This window comes from Peromyscus californicus, unplaced genomic scaffold (assembly GCF_007827085.1).
Source record: "Peromyscus californicus insignis strain IS unplaced genomic scaffold, ASM782708v3 Scaffold_4__1_contigs__length_199733344, whole genome shotgun sequence".
NCBI lineage: Eukaryota > Metazoa > Chordata > Mammalia > Rodentia > Cricetidae > Peromyscus > Peromyscus californicus.
Genome location: NW_026294562.1, coordinates 174,984,167 through 175,000,771, shown reverse-complemented (window position 1 = coordinate 175,000,771; position 16,605 = coordinate 174,984,167). Strand labels below are relative to the sequence as shown.

The window sequence follows — 16,605 nt, the reverse complement described above, 5'->3', positions numbered from 1 at the left end:
GACTTACTTTTAGTTTGCTTTTTTTTTTGAAACTGTAGCTCAAGCTGGAGTGGAACTCTCGTCAGCCTCCTGCCTCATCCTCTGAAATGCTGGGGGATCAAGCGCAAGCCACCATGGCCGGCTTCATTTTTTTTTAAACCCGTAGGGTGCTCGCGCGCGAACTAGTGTGGAGGTCAGAAGAAAGCCTGCGGGAATCCGGTCTCTTCCACCGAGCGGGTCCCGGGGATAGAAAAAGATCTTCCGGCTTGGCAGCAAGTGCTGCCTTTGCTTGCTGAGCCCTCTCACCCGCCTCTGTATGGAATTATTTATTTATTTATTTATTTATTTATTTATTTATTTATTTATTTATTTATTTGCCAGGAAAGAAGGGGACACTGGGTCTTCCCTCTGAACCCCGAGCGGCCTGTAACTCTTGGTAATCCTCCTGCCTCAATCTCATGAATGTTTAAGATAACAGCCATGCGCCCTACCGGGTTGGGATTTAAATAGGTGTGAGGATTCCTAGACTCTAGGAATCTCAGGTTCCTGACAACTCGTGGGTCCAAACACTAGAAGAGTCGCGGCCTTCTAGCATCTGCAGACCCTTGGGCCTTGGGCCAGGTCGCGATCGGGCATTTCCGGAGCTGCATCTGCTTGGGCTGGCAGGACGCTTGGGTAGGGCAGCCGCGTCCTCCGACCATACAAGGCAAGAGACCGCGGCGGCGGCCAGCCCCGCCGCGCCCGGAAGCTGCCCGCGTCAGGGCCCGCGCTCCGCCCCTCCTCTTTTTCCTCCGCTTCCTCCCCCCTCTCAGCCTCCACCCCCTCATTCCTCCTCTTTTCTTTCTTCTTCTCCCCAGCTCCTCCCTATCTGCCTCTTGGCCCCTAGGACTTTTTCTTGGATTTGTTTTTGAGACGGCCTCACGCTGTATCCCTCCTTGCCAGGCCCTCTGCTTCTTATTGGTCCTCTCTCCTTTCCTTTGCCCTTCCTCCCCTAAATGTACCTTAACCTCGCTCTTCTCCTCTCCCCAGCCCTGCCTGCCTTTCACTCCGTTCTACTGACCTTTGGTCTCCTCTTCCAGGGAACTGCCTCCCTTGTGGGAAGTCTCAGGCCCTGGTATGTGGAACAAGGTTGGGAGAGGGAAACAAACCCAGGGCTCTGCATCGGGAAGGTAGAGGGAATGAGAGCAAGCAGTGCCGGGCATTTGAGAGAGATGGAAGGGAAAACCACACAGCTACCACCCTTGGCGATGGTTCCCCCCAACCCCCAATTCTCTTGTTCTTTCCAAACACACACACACACACACACATCATGGGCTGAGGATGTAGCTAAGTGCAGAGTGCCTGCTTAGTGTCTGCAAAGCCCTGGTCTAAGAATATGACACTAAACCCCGAGAGATAGCTCAGAGATGAAGAGAATTTGCTTCTCCTGTAAAGGACTCACATCGCAGCCCACAGCTCCGGCTCCAGAGGATCCCGCGCCCTCTCCTGGCCTCCTTGGGCACTGGGCATGCTTGCGGTGCACTTACTTATGTGCAAGGGAAAGCACTCAGACGCAGAAAATAAAACCTTTTTTTTTTTTTTTTGAGACAGGGTTTCTCTGTAGCCCTGGCTATCCTGGAACTCTGTAGACCAGGCTCCAGGCTGGCCTCGAACTCAAAGATCCGCCTGCCTCTGCCTCATGAGTGCTGGGATTAAACGCACGGGCTCCCACCGCCTGGCAAAAACGAGTATTTTTAAAAAAGAATATGACACAAGCCCATTTATTAGATACTCAGACCTGTCTTGGACACACCCCCAAATCTGTAACTCACTCCAGCTCCCAGAGCCCCTCATCGGAGTTACCTTGCTCCTACGCAGATCTAGAAGTACCTGCTTGCTGGCACTCTCTCTCACCTCCACCCCGCCCCCCCCAAGCCCACCCCCCACCCCCGCACTCAGTCCCTTTCCCCAAGGAGACCAGGGAAGCTTGTTCGAACACCAGAGTCAGATCACAAAGAGTCAAGTCCTAAATCCTTACCAACACCCAGAGTCCCTGCACACACGCGCGCGCGCGCGCGCGCGCGCGCACACACACACACACACACACACACACACACCTCGCTGCTTGCTCTTTTCACTTGCTCCACTAACACACCGGTCTTCAGCCCTAGGGTGAACATCTCCCCTCCTCCAGGTGTTCTTTAAAGATCTTCCCTGGGGCCGGAGAGATGGATCAACAGTTAAGTATACTGACTGCTCCCACAGAGGACCTGGTTTGATTCCCTGCACCATACAGCTCACAACAATCTGTAACTCAAGTTCAGGGGATCCAACACCCGCCTCCAGTCTCCTTGGGCACCAAGCACATGCAGACAAAACACCCATACACATAAACTAGGAACTGGGCAGTGGTGGCGCACGCCTTTAATCTTAGCACTAGGAGGCAGAGGCAGGCGGATCTCTAAATTCAAGTTCCAGGACAGCCTGGGCTACACAAAGAAACCCTGTCTCAAAAAACAAAAACAAAAAAAGGATCCCTGACTACTCGGATAGTCCACATCCGGTCCTACTCTACTTGCTCCATATTTATCACTATAATGTAAAGATATACTTACACTCCCAGATGGTGATGGAGGCGGGAGTTTAAGCCCAGTTTGGGCAACACGGTGAAAGTCAAAATATGTACTTAATTCACAGATTTGTAGCAATCTCTTTGGCAGAAAGTCAAGTCCTCAGGGACAGGAAGAATGGTACCTAATGAGTGTTCAGTATGTGTTGGAAAACAAACAAAAAATCGATTCAGAAACCTGAAAATGAGGAATATACAAAAAGAGCCTGTTCTAACCGTTCATCGCTAGGATCTGAGACTTAGAGTCCATTCGATGCCCAGGCCCCCTAGTGAGGGACGATATTGCCCCCTGGCGTCCAGAATGGAAACTGCACCTTCGAGGCTGTTCCAACCGACCACTGAAAAAAATTCACAAGGAAATAATGTGCATTCTTCAAAACTGCTGTAGGTTCCGAGAGTGGCGGCGCACGCCTTTAATCCCAGCACTCGGGAGGCAGAAGCAGGCGGATCTCTTGTAAGTTCGAGGCCAGCCTGGTCTACAGAGTGAGTTCCAGGACAGCGAGAGTTACAGGGTGAGATCCTGTTTCAAACGAACCGTTCGGTTGATTTATAAAATGTAAAGACTTCTAAAACGGATGTGAGAACACACAACGCAACCTCCGGTTAAAAGGGGAGAAAAAGTAGTGCTCCAGGTGAGGATCGAACTCACAACCTCGGCATTGCTCCGCCTGCACTGTCATATAAGTACCGCGCGCTAACCGATTGCGCCACTGGAGCTCCGGCCGCACCCTCGCGCCACTAAGTCCTTCAGTCAGTCGCAGTCGCGCGACTTTGCCGGACAGCCCCGCCCAACATCGCCTATGCAAATGCCAAGCCCTCCGATCGGCCAGTAAGCACGAGCGCGTGAAACTATTCGGGATTCTCACGCCGCGCCGGCCCACGCTGCAAAAGGCAAAAGTCCTCCCGGCGCCCGGAATGTGGGCGGGGACCTGCCGCTGGGCCCGCCTGCTCGCGAATACTCGGAGTAGGGGGCGGGGGCTTTAACCCTTTGCGGGAGGGCGTGCCGGAAGGCGGCCCCTCCCCCCAGCGGGCGGGAACAGGATGTGAGCCCGAGCGGCGGCCAGGGGGAGGGGAAGCCTCGGGCGGCCGCCCCCCGCCCCACATCTGGGACCTGGTTCTCCCCGCCCCAGATGCGGCGCCGCCGCCGCCGCCGCCGCCCCCAGAGCCCCGGGGCACCCATCCCGGAGCCCGAGGCGTTCCGAGTGTCGGACCCGGGCGTCCGGGATCTCCGTCCCGCGTCTTAAGAGACCCGCAAGTCCAGGCTCCCGCGCCCGGCCGGGACCGCTGATGCCCAGCGCCCCCTCTTGGAGGAAGCCGCGGGCCCGGGACATCAGCTCCAAAGCTGGAGGCCCGTCCCTGCACCCGGCTTCGAAGACGGCAGGATCCGTGGCCGCGCACCCCACCCCCCACCCCCGGGGTTCTAACTCTTGGGTCCAAGACCCCCTCCTGGAGCCACTTGGGGACCGGACCTCGCTCCTCGACTTAGGGTTGCAGCATCCATCACTTCCAAGAGACCGAGGAGTTTGCGAGTCCTTGCGCTCCCTCCCGGAGGTGACTTCATCCCTGCCCCTAGGGTTCTGGAAACTCTGGAATCCCGGTCCCCCCGACCACACACAGCCCTACCTAGAAGACTCAGGAATTTGGGTCCCCAGCGCACCCGTCTGAGACTCGAGTGGAGGGTTGCAGCATCTTCCACTTAGAACACCGAGACTTCGGACTCTGGATCCCAACTCTCCCCGGATTCTGGAGTCTGAGAGCCCCAAGTTCACGACCCTGAGTCCGGGCTGTGAGCCTCCCCGGGGACCGCGCGTTACGGTCCAGACGCGCCGGACTCCCGACCCTGGGGCCCGCAGCTCCCCGGGAGGTGAGGGGAGGCGAGGGGCCCGGGGCTGGGGGAGGGGGGCGGCGCCGAGGCGGAACAATGAGGGGGCGTGCCGGCGGGGGGTAGCGGAGGCGCCGGCGGGAGTCGGGGGCTGGGACCGCACTGGGGACGCTCGGACGGTGGGGGACCGCGGTCGGGGTGCCGAGGGGCCGGCTGGAGCTGGGTGGAGGGCCCGGGGCCAGCGCCCAGCGCGCAGTCCTGGGCGGGGTAGGGAGCCGTCTGCAGGACCCTGGCATCCGGTCCCCCAGCCTCCGCCCTCCCCTGGGACCCCGCGGCCTCTCCCGCCCACGGTTTTTCCCAGCCCTGCCCCTCGCCCTCAGCTTCAGCCTGAGCCTGAGAGTTCCCAGGATCCCTGAGCCCGGGGGAGGGGGGCCGCCCAGACAGATGGGACTGCAGACTCGGGCACTTTTGCTGTCTTCGCTCTTTGTCTCAACCTTTCCGTCTTTAGCGTGTCTCCTCGGCTCCTTCTCTCTGTTACTTTGTATCTCTTCTAGTAGTCCCTCCGTGGGGCCCCTCCTTGAGTTTTGTATCGACTTTCAGCACCCTGTCTGTGAGTTGGAGCGGCAGTGAAGCCACTCAAGTCCAGTTCCCAAGAACTGGGTGTCTTTGCAGGTCCGAGTTGTGCCACTCAGCCATGCCCGAGGGAGCTCGGGGACTCAGCCTGTCCAAACCCAGCCTTAGGCTGGGGTGTGGCCACCAAGGTGAAGCTTGCGACTGCGCAGCTGGGAGTGATACTCCGACAGGTGAGAAGTCCAGACAGGTGGAACCTGTGGGCGTTTGTCCCTTCCTTCAGGACACTGAGCATCCCTTTGTGGCTGAACCAGTGCTGAGCAGCGCTGCCAACACCGTGGCCAAGACGGTGCAGCGCAGCCCTGTCGCCACGGAGGAGACCGACGATAAGCCGGGAATTCAGGAGAAAGGAGTTGGACACAAAAAAGTGTTCTTCTGCATGCAGGGAACAGTATGTGCAAAGGCCCACAGCTGCACCTTTAAGTAATTGGACAAAGTTGAGTGTGAAGTGGGGGGGGGGCAGTTAACTGTTGTGCCGAGGAAAGGGAACTGGGTGAAGGGACCCGCCATGGCTGCATTGGACCGGGCCCTATGGATCTGAGGAATTTGAACTTGAACTAAAAGGGCTATGCTTGTGGGAGTGACAAGGCCAGTTGGACAGACTCATAATGATAGCTGTGGTTCATGGAGAAGGTGAATTAAAGCAATGGAGGCCCAAGGCTCAGAGGGGAAGGACTCTAATAGGTACAGGACCGAACTGGACAGATTAGGGTAGTGGAGCAGAGACCTGCGGGAACTGCCAGCTGAGTGAGAGAGAGTATGGGGTCATAGGAACGTGTGTCTGGGAAGCCCTGACCACTTGCTCCCTACCTTAGCAGCCCCTCCAGCCCCCGCCATGGCTTCCCCGAGGGGTTCCGGCAGCTCCACCTCTCTGAGTACTGTGGGCTCTGAGGGGGACCCATCACCAGCCTGCTCAGCGTCCAGGCCAGAGCCCCTGCCAGAACCCCCCATACGGCTGCACCTGTCGCCTGTGGGAATCCAGGGTCCGGTGAAACCCTCAAGGCTGGAGCGAGTGGCCAAGGAGATCGTGGAGACGGAGCGGGCGTATGTCCGGGACCTGCGCAGTATTGTGGAGGTGAGGTGGACAGGCATCTGAAGACATTGGGGACCCAGGCCAGGCCCTTGGCCTGTGTAACCCCTCTCATCCCCACAGGACTACCTGGGTCCTCTGATGGACGGCAGGGCCCTGGGGCTGAGCCCGGAGCAGGTGGGCACGCTGTTTGCCAACATCGAGGACATCCATGAGTTTAGCAGGTCAGGGACAGGGGTGGGGACCCCAAGGGGACGGCTGCTGTGGCGGGGAGGGTCTGTGTCTGTCTACACTAACTAACCTGAGTGCCTCATGGTGGCCCTGTGTAGGTTGGCGTGTGAGGTGTGGGGACAGTGAGGACTCAAAGCGGGAAAGAACTGAATCTTAGACCTGAGTCAAGCCTGGGCTCAAAGAATCCTGTGGGGCCTGGGCGCCTAGAACTTCCCCAGATTTAGCACTGAGATGCCCTGGGCCTGGGACACCTTCAGCTCTGGCCAAACCCTGGCTCGCCCTGGTGAAGGTGGGGGGCACTGGGACCCAAGAGTGACATCTCAGAATCACAAGAGAAGCTTTTGTAGTTGGTTTTATTATTTGAGACAGACAGGGTCTCATGTAACTAGGCTGGCTTGGAACTTGCTGTGTACCTGAGGGCAACATTAACTCCTTTCCCTGCCCCTACCTCCCAAGTGCCGGAATCACAGGCATGCACCACCACACCCAGCTAGTCTTGGTTTTTTTGAAATAGGGTCTCCTGGTGTGGTTCGAGCTGGCCTCGAAATTGAGATCTTCCTGCCTCAGCCTCCTGAGGGGTGAGATTACAGGTGTGCACACCATGCCTGGCTTGTAACAGAGTCCTTTCTTAAATTTAAGACCATCTATTTGGGAATTCCCAGCACCCTCTTTCCCAGTGTGGGGTCACCCCCTAGGTCATGATGTGCCAGCTGTGACGGTTATCAGGCTGGAGAATATGAAGCCGTGCAGAGACAATGAGAGGAGTAGGCTCTCCCATGTAGCCATCTAGGCTTCTTCCCGTCTGTCTGTGGAACTCCTGAGTCTTGTCATGGGACAAGGGGGCAGGCGGTCCTTTACTCTCCCCTCCCCCACAGTGAGCTCCTGGAGGACTTGGAAGGCAGCAGCAGTGCAGGGGGCATCGCCGAGTGCTTTGTGCAGAGGGTGAGTATGAGGTGGGGTCTGAGCACAGCTCAAGGCTGGGGAACAAGCGGGCTGGCCTGGACCTAGCTTCCTGGGGGGGCCGTGGAAAGCTAGGCGGTGCTGACTCCCGTGTCCCCGCAGAGCGAGGATTTTGACATCTACACATTGTACTGCATGAACTACCCAAGGTGAGGCAGAGGGAGTCCCTGCTTGGCCCCAGGCCATGCCCATGAGCCGATGTGCCAGCCACCACCCTCTACCTTCTAACCCTCCCAGAGCCCAGGTGCAACCCTGCCATACCTTGGTAGTCACCTGACCCGACCTCCCTCACTGCCCTGACCTGATCACCCCTGCACCCTGGCCGCCAGCTAACCCCTCCCAGTCCAGCCTGCTGGAGCGCCAGCCACCACTGATCTGTGCTGTGCCTCCAGCTCCCTGGCCCTGCTCCGAGAGCTCTCGCTGTCCCCACCAGCCACTCTGTGGCTGCAGGAACGTCAGGCCCAGCTCCGGCACTCCCTGCCTCTGGAGAGCTTCTTGCTGAAGCCTGTTCAGCGCATCCTGAAGTACCATCTCCTGCTGCAGGTCAGCTGTGGCCCCTGGGCTGGCTCGTCGGGAGGGGCATGGTTGGGTCCCACGCCACCCCGAGTTCCCTGGACAGTGCGGTCTGCCCTGCCCCTTTCTTCCATGTTGCTCTGTCTCTTGTCACTCAGTTTTCCTTCTCTTTTTCTCCCTCACCCTGTGCACCCTGCTGGATGACGGTCAGGAACTGGGCAAACACTGGGCAGAGGGCCCAGACGCCGGAGGGCGAGAGGTGGTAGAGGAAGCTATTGTGTCCATGACTGCAGTGGCCTGGTACATCAATGACATGAAGCGCAAGCAAGAGCATGCCGCTCGCCTGCAGGTGGCCCCGGGGTGGGCTGGGCTGGCTAGATGGGGACTCGGGCCGGGGGGATAGGGCTCAGCAGCAGCGTCCTGTCACTAACGTCTCTGTTTTGGCCTGTGTGTGACACCAACCGGGCCTGTCTCTGCCTGGTGTGGTCCCTGGCAGGAAGTGCAGCGGCGGCTGGGTGGCTGGACTGGCCCAGAGCTCAGTGCCTTTGGAGAGCTGGTGCTGGAAGGCACCTTCCGTGGGGGCGGCGGGGGAGGCCCACGGCTGAGAGGGGGTGAGCGCCTGCTCTTCCTGTTCTCCCGGATGCTGCTTGTGGCCAAACGTCGGGGGCCTGAATACACCTACAAGGGCCACATCTTTGTAAGTATGGGGTAGGGTCTGGGCCGGATAGTTACAACTGAAAAACCTTCAATATAGCATCACCGGAATACCCAGAGGGTGCTCTAGGGGACAGGACAGCCTGGCTTCCAAGGACCGTATTTAGCTGGGCCCAGTGACGTTAGACCCGTGATTCCAGTTACTGAGAAGGCTGGGACAGGAAGATCAAAAGTTCAGGGCTAGCCTGGGCTGCAGAGAAGGCTCAAGGCCAATCTGGGCAACTTGATGACACTCTGAATCAGAAAGTAAAGCCTGGAAGCTGGGTGTGGTGGCTCACACCTGGAAACTGAGCACTCGGGACTGGAGCAAGGTCACAGCAAGTTTGAGGCCAGCCAGGCCTATTAAGTGGGCTCGAGGCCAGTGTAGGCTACATAGTGAGATCCTGTTTCAAAAACAGATCCCAGTGCAGGCACACCGATCTGTGTCTACTCGAGGCTAGCTAGGACTATGGAGTGAACAAGACCCTGTCCCAAAACAAAACACAACCCAAAAAGCAGCAGCGAACACGGGCAGGTAGCTACATGGCTCATGGCCCAGGGAATAAAGATACCATGGACCTCCAGTGTGGCACTTGGTGGTGTGTGCACTAAGCCCCCCCCCCCCCCATGCACACATACACCAGTAAATGTAAAATAAATGAAAATGGAAGGGTTGGAGATATAGCTCTTATAAAGGATCCAGACCTGATCCCAGCATTTACATTGGGCTACTCAAAACCACCAGAACTCCAGCTACAGAGGATCCAAAACCTCTGGCTTCCAGGGGCACGTGAACTCACATGCACATAGCACAGTCCTCAGACATATAATTTGTCTGTGTGTGAGACATGGTCTCACATCTCACTAAGTAGCTGTGGGTGGCCTCAAACTCACTGTGTGAACCAGGCTGGCCTTGAACTCACAGAAACTTGCCTGCCTCTGCCTCCCGAGTGCCGGGATTCACAGCGAAAGGATTTTTAGTTTGAAAGAAAGCAAAAGCAGGGAGTCCGGCCTCCAGAACGAAGAAGGGCAGGTTGAGCCATGTGGCTGGCAATGGCCCACATTTTATTGTGTGTGTGTGTGTGTGTGTGTGTGAGAGAGAGAGAGAGAGAGAGAGTCAGAGTCAGAGTCTAGAGGGCATGGAGGGTGTCTTACGGGTGTCAGGAAGATGAGGAAGAACGAGTACATGTTCAGGAAGGTAAGGAGGAGTCTGGTAAGGGAGTGGGCCGAGCCTGGCCTGGTGGGGTCAGGCAAAACAGCCCGTGAGGAGCTGCTTTCTAGGAGGTCAGAACCCCGTATTTTTTGAAGGACGTCTAGTGCCAGGAGGGTCTCGGCACCCACCTTCTCTGTTCTCCCCTCAGTGCTGTAACCTGAGTGTCAGCGAGACTCCTCGAGACCCCTTAGGGTTTAAGGTGTCGGATCTGACCATCCCCAAGCACAGACACCTGTTCCAGGTACGCAGAAGCTGGGTTGGGCGATCCCACCCCTGCCTTGCCGCAGCTCAGAACCCAGACCCCTGACCTCCACCAACCTTACCGCCAGGCCAAGAACCAGGAAGAGAAACGGCTCTGGATTCACTGTCTCCAGCGCCTTTTCTTTGAGAACCATCCAGCTTCCATCCCTGCCAAGGTATGGACCTGCCACAACAAGTGGCCTGGAACCATGGCAGTCTCCATGGCAGACCCGAGTAATGGGGGTGGGGCACTCTTGCTACTTTGATGGCTAGACCTGCAGAATAGGCTTCCTGGCTTTGGGATGCAGCACATCCTTGCGTTGTGATCTTGGGCAATAAGATCCCTGGCCTTGGATTTCCTCACCTGGAGGAATAGTGCCTACATTGTAGGTCAGTGGTGAGGATTACCTTATCAGCCTGGCATTAAAAGCAATCATTCATTCCTGGGAATGGTTGGTGCTCACAGTCTGCTGTCCGAACCCCATCCTTCCAACATCTGTCTTCCTATCTTTCAGGCAAAGCAAGTTCTTTTGGAAAACAGCCTGCACTGTGAGTCCAGGGGTCTGGGCTGTGGTCCTGTGCCGAAAGAGGCCATGTTTCCAAGAAAGTAGACAGTTAGTCCCTCAACTCTCCCTCACAGGTACTCCAAAAAGCAAAACATTCCCAGAGCCCCCCACATCCCCACTGGATTCTCCCCGCCCTCGAGACGCTCGAAGTTTCACCCCTGGAAGAAGAAACCCAGGTAACAGATAGAATATGGGTTCGAGGCCTTAGGCACTCCCCCAAGGCTGAAGGGCTGGGCTCACACATCTCTCCAACAGCTCCATCTCCAAGACTCTCTGGCAGTCGCCGTGGCCGCAGGCAGTCTGGTGAGTATTCACCACTTCAGGGGGACCCAAGGATCCAATGGCCTGGCCTCCTGATACCCTGTGTCCTTCCCACAGAGCCAGCAAAGGAATCTTACGTCATTTTTCCCCAGAACGGTTAGTGACTGGTCCTTGTCGTGTCAGTCCGTCCTTGTCTCTTTCCAGGGATGCCGGGAGGTGAGGGTGGGGACATGGAGAGGGAGAAGGGGCAGCTGGTTGGTTACAGGGAATAATTTCTCCTGTGTCTCACTCTTTTCTGTTCTCTTTCACTTTTCCATCCTCAGAGAAACCTCAAGTCAAGGTGAGAAATGAGAAATGCCCTGGGTCAGAGACTGGGGACCTGAATTCCCAGCTCAAGTGGAGAAGAAAATTTAAATTCCATAATCCTGGGTCAGAATAAGCACGTATTAAATGCCCGGGGATATAGCTAAATTGGTTCTGTGCTTACCCAGCATGCTCTAGGTTTGAGCCTTTCCGCAGCACATAAAACTTGATGTGATAGCACAAGCCTGAAATCTCAGCACAGGGGAGATGGAGGCAGGAGGGTCAGGAGTTCAAGGTCATCCTTCACTACCACCAAGTTCCAGTCTAGCCTGGACTATGTGAGAGAGTCGGGGCATTAGGCCAGGTGTCCTGGCAGATGGTTTCAGTTCAAACTGAAGTAAGAGGATCAAAAGTTTGAAGGAGCACGACCGGTTATCTGTCCGCACGCCTTTAAACCCAGCTGGGAGGCAGAAGCAGGCAGATCTCTGAGTTCAAGGGCAGCCTGGTCTACATACTGAATCTTAGACCAGCTCAGGCTACATAGTGAGACCCTCTCTCTCGAAAAAGTGGGGGGTGGTTTGGGGAGAATAACACACAGTGGTTGAGTGTCCGGTATAATGAGTCCCTGGGTTCCAGCCTCTACACCTCATTTTAAAAATGGGGTGGTGGTGAAGCCAAGCTGCCTGTGGTAGGAAGGTCAGGAGGATTGGAAATTCAAGGCCAGCCTGGGCTATATAAGGCCCTTTCCAGAAAAAGAATAAGAAGGTGGGGGTGGGGGTCCTTGACTTCCCCTATGTGCAAGAGGAGGGACTGGGAATTGAGGGGACAGAGCCCTCCTGGCTCTGGCTTCCCACCCCTCCCCTCCTCACAGCATGCTGGCAGTGACGGGGAGCTCCATCCCCCATCTGAGTCACAGCCACCAGTCTCTGCTTCTGGCCCCCCGGAAGACCTGGAGGATGCTGGGCCTCCCACATTGGATCCATCAGGGACCTCCATCACTGAGGAAATTCTAGAACTGCTTCACCAGAGAGGCCTCAGGGATCCAGGGGTGAGCTACAACTGCCATCATAGCAGCCTTGGCGCACTGGCCTTGGGCAGGCAGAGAGCACAGTCCAGGTCAGCCCACCACCCCACCCCCCTGACATCTTCTTGCCTTTCTTTGTGTACCCACTACAGCCAGCCACCCACGACATTCCCAGGTTCCCCAGAGACTCCAGGGTGCCAGTTGAAAGCGAACCCCTCCCTTTCCAAGCCTTGCCCAGCCGAGAGTCTTCAGAAGAGGAGGAGGATGAACAGTTAGAGGCAGATGAACGGGAGCCTTCCCCACTCCACGTCTTAGAGGGGCTGGAAGGTTCCAGTCCAGCCGAAATTCCCTGCATGCCCAGCCTTACCAAGATTCCCAGCGACATGCCCAGCCTTCCAGAAATTCCCGAGGCTCCCTGCCTTCCGAGTCTCTCTGACATCCCTAGTGTTTTTGAGATGCCATGCCTTTCACCCATGTCCAGTGTGCCTGACATTCCCAGCTTGACCAGCACCCCTTCCTTCCCCTGTGGCTCCTGGCTCCCTGGACCCCTGCAGGAGCCCGCCCTGCCTCTAGCCACCAGGAGGGAACTGTTGACTGGAAGCAGTCCTGGAAGACTGGGCGAGCCACCCTCAGAAAGCGGAGTGGGGCAGGAGGAAGATGCAGAAGGTGTGTCCTTCCCAGCTGTGCAGACCCAGGATGGCACCCGAGTCCAAGGGTTCCCGGAGGAACTGGAATACCGCTCTTGTTCAGAAATCCGGAGCGCCTGGCAAGCGCTGGAGCAGGGGCAGCTCTCCCGGCCTGGCTTTCCTGAACCGCTGCTGATCCTGGAGGACTCTGATCTTAGTGGAGGCAGCACCAGCGGGAAGGCAGGAATGCCACGCTCCGAGCGGTCAGCGTCCCGGGTGCGAGAACTGGCTCGGCTCTACAGCGAGCGGATTCAGCAGATGCAGCGAGCTGAGACAAGGGCATCCACCAATGCACCCCGCCGCCGACCTCGAGTCCTGGCCCAACCCCAGCCGTCCCCCTGCCCACCACAGGAGGAGGCTGAGCCAGGTGACAAACTTTTTTTTTCTCCTGCAATGCTAGGGCCTGGGGCCTCTACCACTGAGCCACACCCCCAGCCCCTCACTGGGGGATTCTAGGCAGGGGCTCTACCACTGAGCCACACCCCAGCCCCTCACTGGGGGATTCTAGGCAGGGGCTCTACTGCTGAGCTACACCCCAGCCCCTCACTGGGGGATTCTAGGCAGACGCTCTACCACTGAGCCACACCCCCAGCCCCTCACTGGGGGATTCTAGGCAGGGGCTCTACTGCTGAGCTGCATCCTTAGCCCCTCACTGGGGGATTCTAGGCAGGAGCTCTACAACTGAGCCCAGCACCCAGCCCCTCACTGGGGGATTCTAGGCAGGGGCTCTACTGCTGAGCTGCATCCTTAGCCCCTGATCCTCTTTCCTTTGTATACAGGACCCCTGCCTGCTTTTGGACATGTGCTTGTATGTGAGCTGGCCTTCCCACTAAACTGTGCCCAGGAGTCTGTCCCTCTGGGCCCTGCTGCTCTGGTTCAAGCTGCCACACCTTTGTCTAAGCAAGGAGATCACCTGAATGGCCACAGTCTAAATGTTTCAGATTTGCCCAAGCAAGACCACCTAGGCAGCTGCATTCCGCCTATCCCTTTACCTGGACAGAGCGACTCTGAGATCATCCAAGGTCCATCCACATCACCTTTGCCCAAGCAAGAAGAACCTCCGGATGTCCAGGTACCAGCTGCCTCCACTCTGCCTGATCAAAGTCACATTCCAGCTACCACTCCTTCACCTGAGCATAGAAACTACATGGAAATCCAGGTGCCATCCACCACCACCTGCCTCCCGGGGCAAGAGCGTCACACAGACCTCCAAATGCAAAACACTGTGGCGTTGCCTAAACAGGGAGCAGGTGCTAGCGTCATGATCTTAGCCGGCCCTCTTTTGCCCAAACACGACGGTCACGAAGATTGCCAAAGCCCAGATAGTGCCCTCGGAAGTGAGCAGAGAGATGTCAGCATTGATCGGGGCCCAGCTGCTGTTGGTGGTCGAGCTGTCAGCCCTTCACCAATGTGCACAAGCAACCCTGACCATCCGATCCCAGCCACCACCTCACAGCCTTTGTCACCTGACCTCCAAGACCCCGAGGGTCCTGATGCTTTCCCTCTCCCTGCACGGGGAGGTCATCCGGACTGCTGCATCCCACGCAGCCCTCTACCATCTTTGTCCCAAGACACTCAGATGCCAACTGCCATACCCGTGTCCCAGCCACAAGTCCTTACAGACATCAGGGCTGAAGCTCCCCCATCGTTCCCCAAGCAGGAAGGAGCTCCAGAGTCTCTGGGTCCAGAGCCCAGCCTCACAGACATACCAGCTCCCAGACTCTTACCTTCACTGGGCCAGCAGAATCCCACAGATGGCCATGTGTCAGCGGCCACACCCTTCACTGAACAAGGATGCTCTCCGGACCTTCAAGGCCTCCTAACCACCCCGATTCAGACCACCATGGAGTTACCTAAACCAAGAGACCATCTGGTCTCTCCTGTTGCCAAGTCGGAGTCTTCAGACTCCACTCCACTCCAGAGCCCCTCGCTGTCCACTCGCCAGCTCCTGGGCCCCAGTGCAGCTGCCCTCTCAAGGTACCTGGCAGCTTCATACATCAGTCAGAGCCTGGCTCGGCGTCAGGGCCCCGGGGGAGATGGCCTGGGAGCCTTCCAGGGTCATTGGTCCTCCTCTGCCCCTACATCAAGGGCGCCTTCCCCACCGCCTCAGCCCCAGCCCCCAGGCCCTCCAGCCAGGAGGCTCAGCTATGCCACCACGGTTAGCATCCAGGTAGGAGGTGGTGGACGGCTACGGCCAGCCAAAGCCCAGGTCCGGCTAAACCACCCTGCTCTCTTGGCAGCCCCCCACCCGGGAGCCTGTGGGCCTTCCCAAGGCCCAGGGGGCTCCTGATGCCCCTCACCATATGTAAGCCTAGAAATTAGGCTTCCTAAGCTTCAAGAACTTTCACCAGGTGCCACCCACCCTCATGACATCCAGAGTCAGGACACAGGTTTATTAATGGCTGCAGCCCTGGGATCTGTGTTCACAGATGGCCCTTCTGAGGTCATGGTTATTTTGTTAATTAACTTTATGAAATGCTGTGTGTTTTGCCATTCTTGAGGTAGTGGGAGATGGTAAGACATGATGAATGAGAAGGGCTGATGTGGCCCAAGTGTGAAAACTTAAGAACATTTGGAGTATCTCAGGGTGTGCATGTAACTCAGTTGGTAGAGTGCTTGCTTAGAATGTGCAAAGCCCTAAGTTCAATTCCCAGCACTACATAGAACTGGGTGTGATAGTGCATACCTGTAATCTGTGGAGAATGAAGATCAGATAGTTGTGGCCATCCTTGGCTATATAGCAAGTTCAAAGCCAGCCTGAGCTACATTAGACCTTGTCTCAAAAAAAGTAAAAAAATGGGGAACATCAAGATCTTTGGGGACCATTAGAAACTGTTAGAACCTGGGTTGAAGTTTTGAGGCGTTTAAAACTATTGATAATCCGTTCAAGAAAGCCAGTCTTACTCAAGCTGGGCATGCATGATGGTGCATACCTCTGGTCCCAGCTGCTTGGGAGTCTAAAATGAGGACCCCATTAGCCCAGGAGTTTGGGGGGCAACCTGGGCTACAAGGGCAAAAGCCCTCCTCTGAGCAGAACCCTTGAAATCGATTCCTTCAGCAGCCATCGGTTGCTTGGCCGTCTCTGCTACCCCAGCTGTTTCTTCCCATCTGCCCCGTGACACGTCCATTTTCCCATCCTCCTGTGATACGTCCATTTTCCCATCTGCCCCTGTGATACGTCCATTTTCCCATCTCTGCCCCTGTGATATATCCATTTCCCATCCTACCCTGTGACACGTCCATTTTCCCATCTTACCTGTGATATGTCCATTTTCCCATCCTCCTGTGATACGTCCATTTTCCCATCCTACCTGTGATATGTCCATTTTCCCATCCTACCTCTGATACATCCATTTTGCCATCCTACCCTGTGATATATCCATTTTCCCATCTTACCTGTGATATGTCCATTTTCCCATTTTACCTGTGATACGTCCATTTTCCCATCCTACCCTGTGATATATCCATTTTCCCATCTTACCTGTGATATATCCATTTTCCCATCTACCCCAGCTGTTACTTCCAATCTCTGCCCCTGTGATATATCCATTTTGCCATCCTACCCTGTGATATGTCCATTTTCCCATCTTACCTGTGATATGTCCATTTCCCCATCCTACCCCGTGATACATCCATTTTCCCATCTTACCCTGTGATATATCCATTTTCCCATCTACCCCAGCTGTTACTTCCAATCTCTGCCCCTGTGATATATCCATTTTCCCAACCTACCCTGTGATATATCCGTTTTCCCATCTTACCTGTGATATATCTGTTTTCCCATCCTACCCTGATGATATATCCATTTTCCCATCTTACCCTGTGATATATCCATTTTTCCATCTA

The 16,605-nt window shown here is 56.2% G+C and overlaps 1 protein-coding gene and 1 non-coding gene across 8 annotated transcripts; one reads left to right on the top strand and one right to left on the bottom strand.

Moving 5' to 3' along the window:
- Positions 1-1,972: 1,972 nt before the first annotated feature.
- Positions 1,973-15,240, top strand: Plekhg2 (pleckstrin homology and RhoGEF domain containing G2). Of its 7 annotated transcripts, none has more exons than XM_052713461.1 (19): positions 1,976-4,451; positions 5,082-5,212; positions 5,858-6,114; positions 6,193-6,293; positions 7,176-7,242; positions 7,363-7,409; positions 7,653-7,803; positions 7,985-8,122; positions 8,270-8,470; positions 9,828-9,920; positions 10,009-10,095; positions 10,435-10,468; positions 10,560-10,661; positions 10,741-10,788; positions 10,864-10,902; positions 11,070-11,086; positions 11,921-12,097; positions 12,226-13,126; positions 13,539-15,240. In XM_052713461.1, exons 2-19 carry the CDS (start codon positions 5,104-5,106, stop codon positions 15,047-15,049), a joined length of 4,080 nt encoding a protein of 1,359 aa, XP_052569421.1. In that variant the 5' UTR covers positions 1,976-4,451; positions 5,082-5,103; the 3' UTR covers positions 15,050-15,240. The 7 variants fall into 7 exon arrangements, with proteins under 7 accessions (XP_052569419.1, XP_052569418.1, XP_052569421.1 ...); XM_052713460.1 differs by having other exon boundaries at positions 1,977-4,451; positions 5,855-6,114; XM_052713459.1 differs by having other exon boundaries at positions 1,973-4,451; positions 10,741-10,902.
- Trnai-uau (transfer RNA isoleucine (anticodon UAU)) lies at positions 3,212-3,304 on the bottom strand. Its single transcript is given in 2 exon segments — positions 3,212-3,247; positions 3,267-3,304. It is a non-coding gene; the product is annotated as a tRNA-Ile (tRNA).
- Positions 15,241-16,605: the final 1,365 nt, after the last annotated feature.

What these genes read in the sequence shown, in the direction of transcription:
- Plekhg2 (XM_052713458.1), top strand. Translation starts at nt 5,104, where the DNA reads ATGCCCGAGGGAGCTCGGGGACTCAGCCTGTCCAAACCCAGCCTTAGG. An exon ending in CCTACAAGGGCCACATCTTT is followed by an intron (nt 8,471 to 9,827) that starts GTAAGTATGGGG and finishes TTCTCCCCTCAG; the next exon opens with TGCTGTAACCTGAGTGTCAG. An exon ending in GAGGCCTCAGGGATCCAGGG is followed by an intron (nt 12,098 to 12,225) that starts GTGAGCTACAAC and finishes TACCCACTACAG; the next exon opens with CCAGCCACCCACGACATTCC.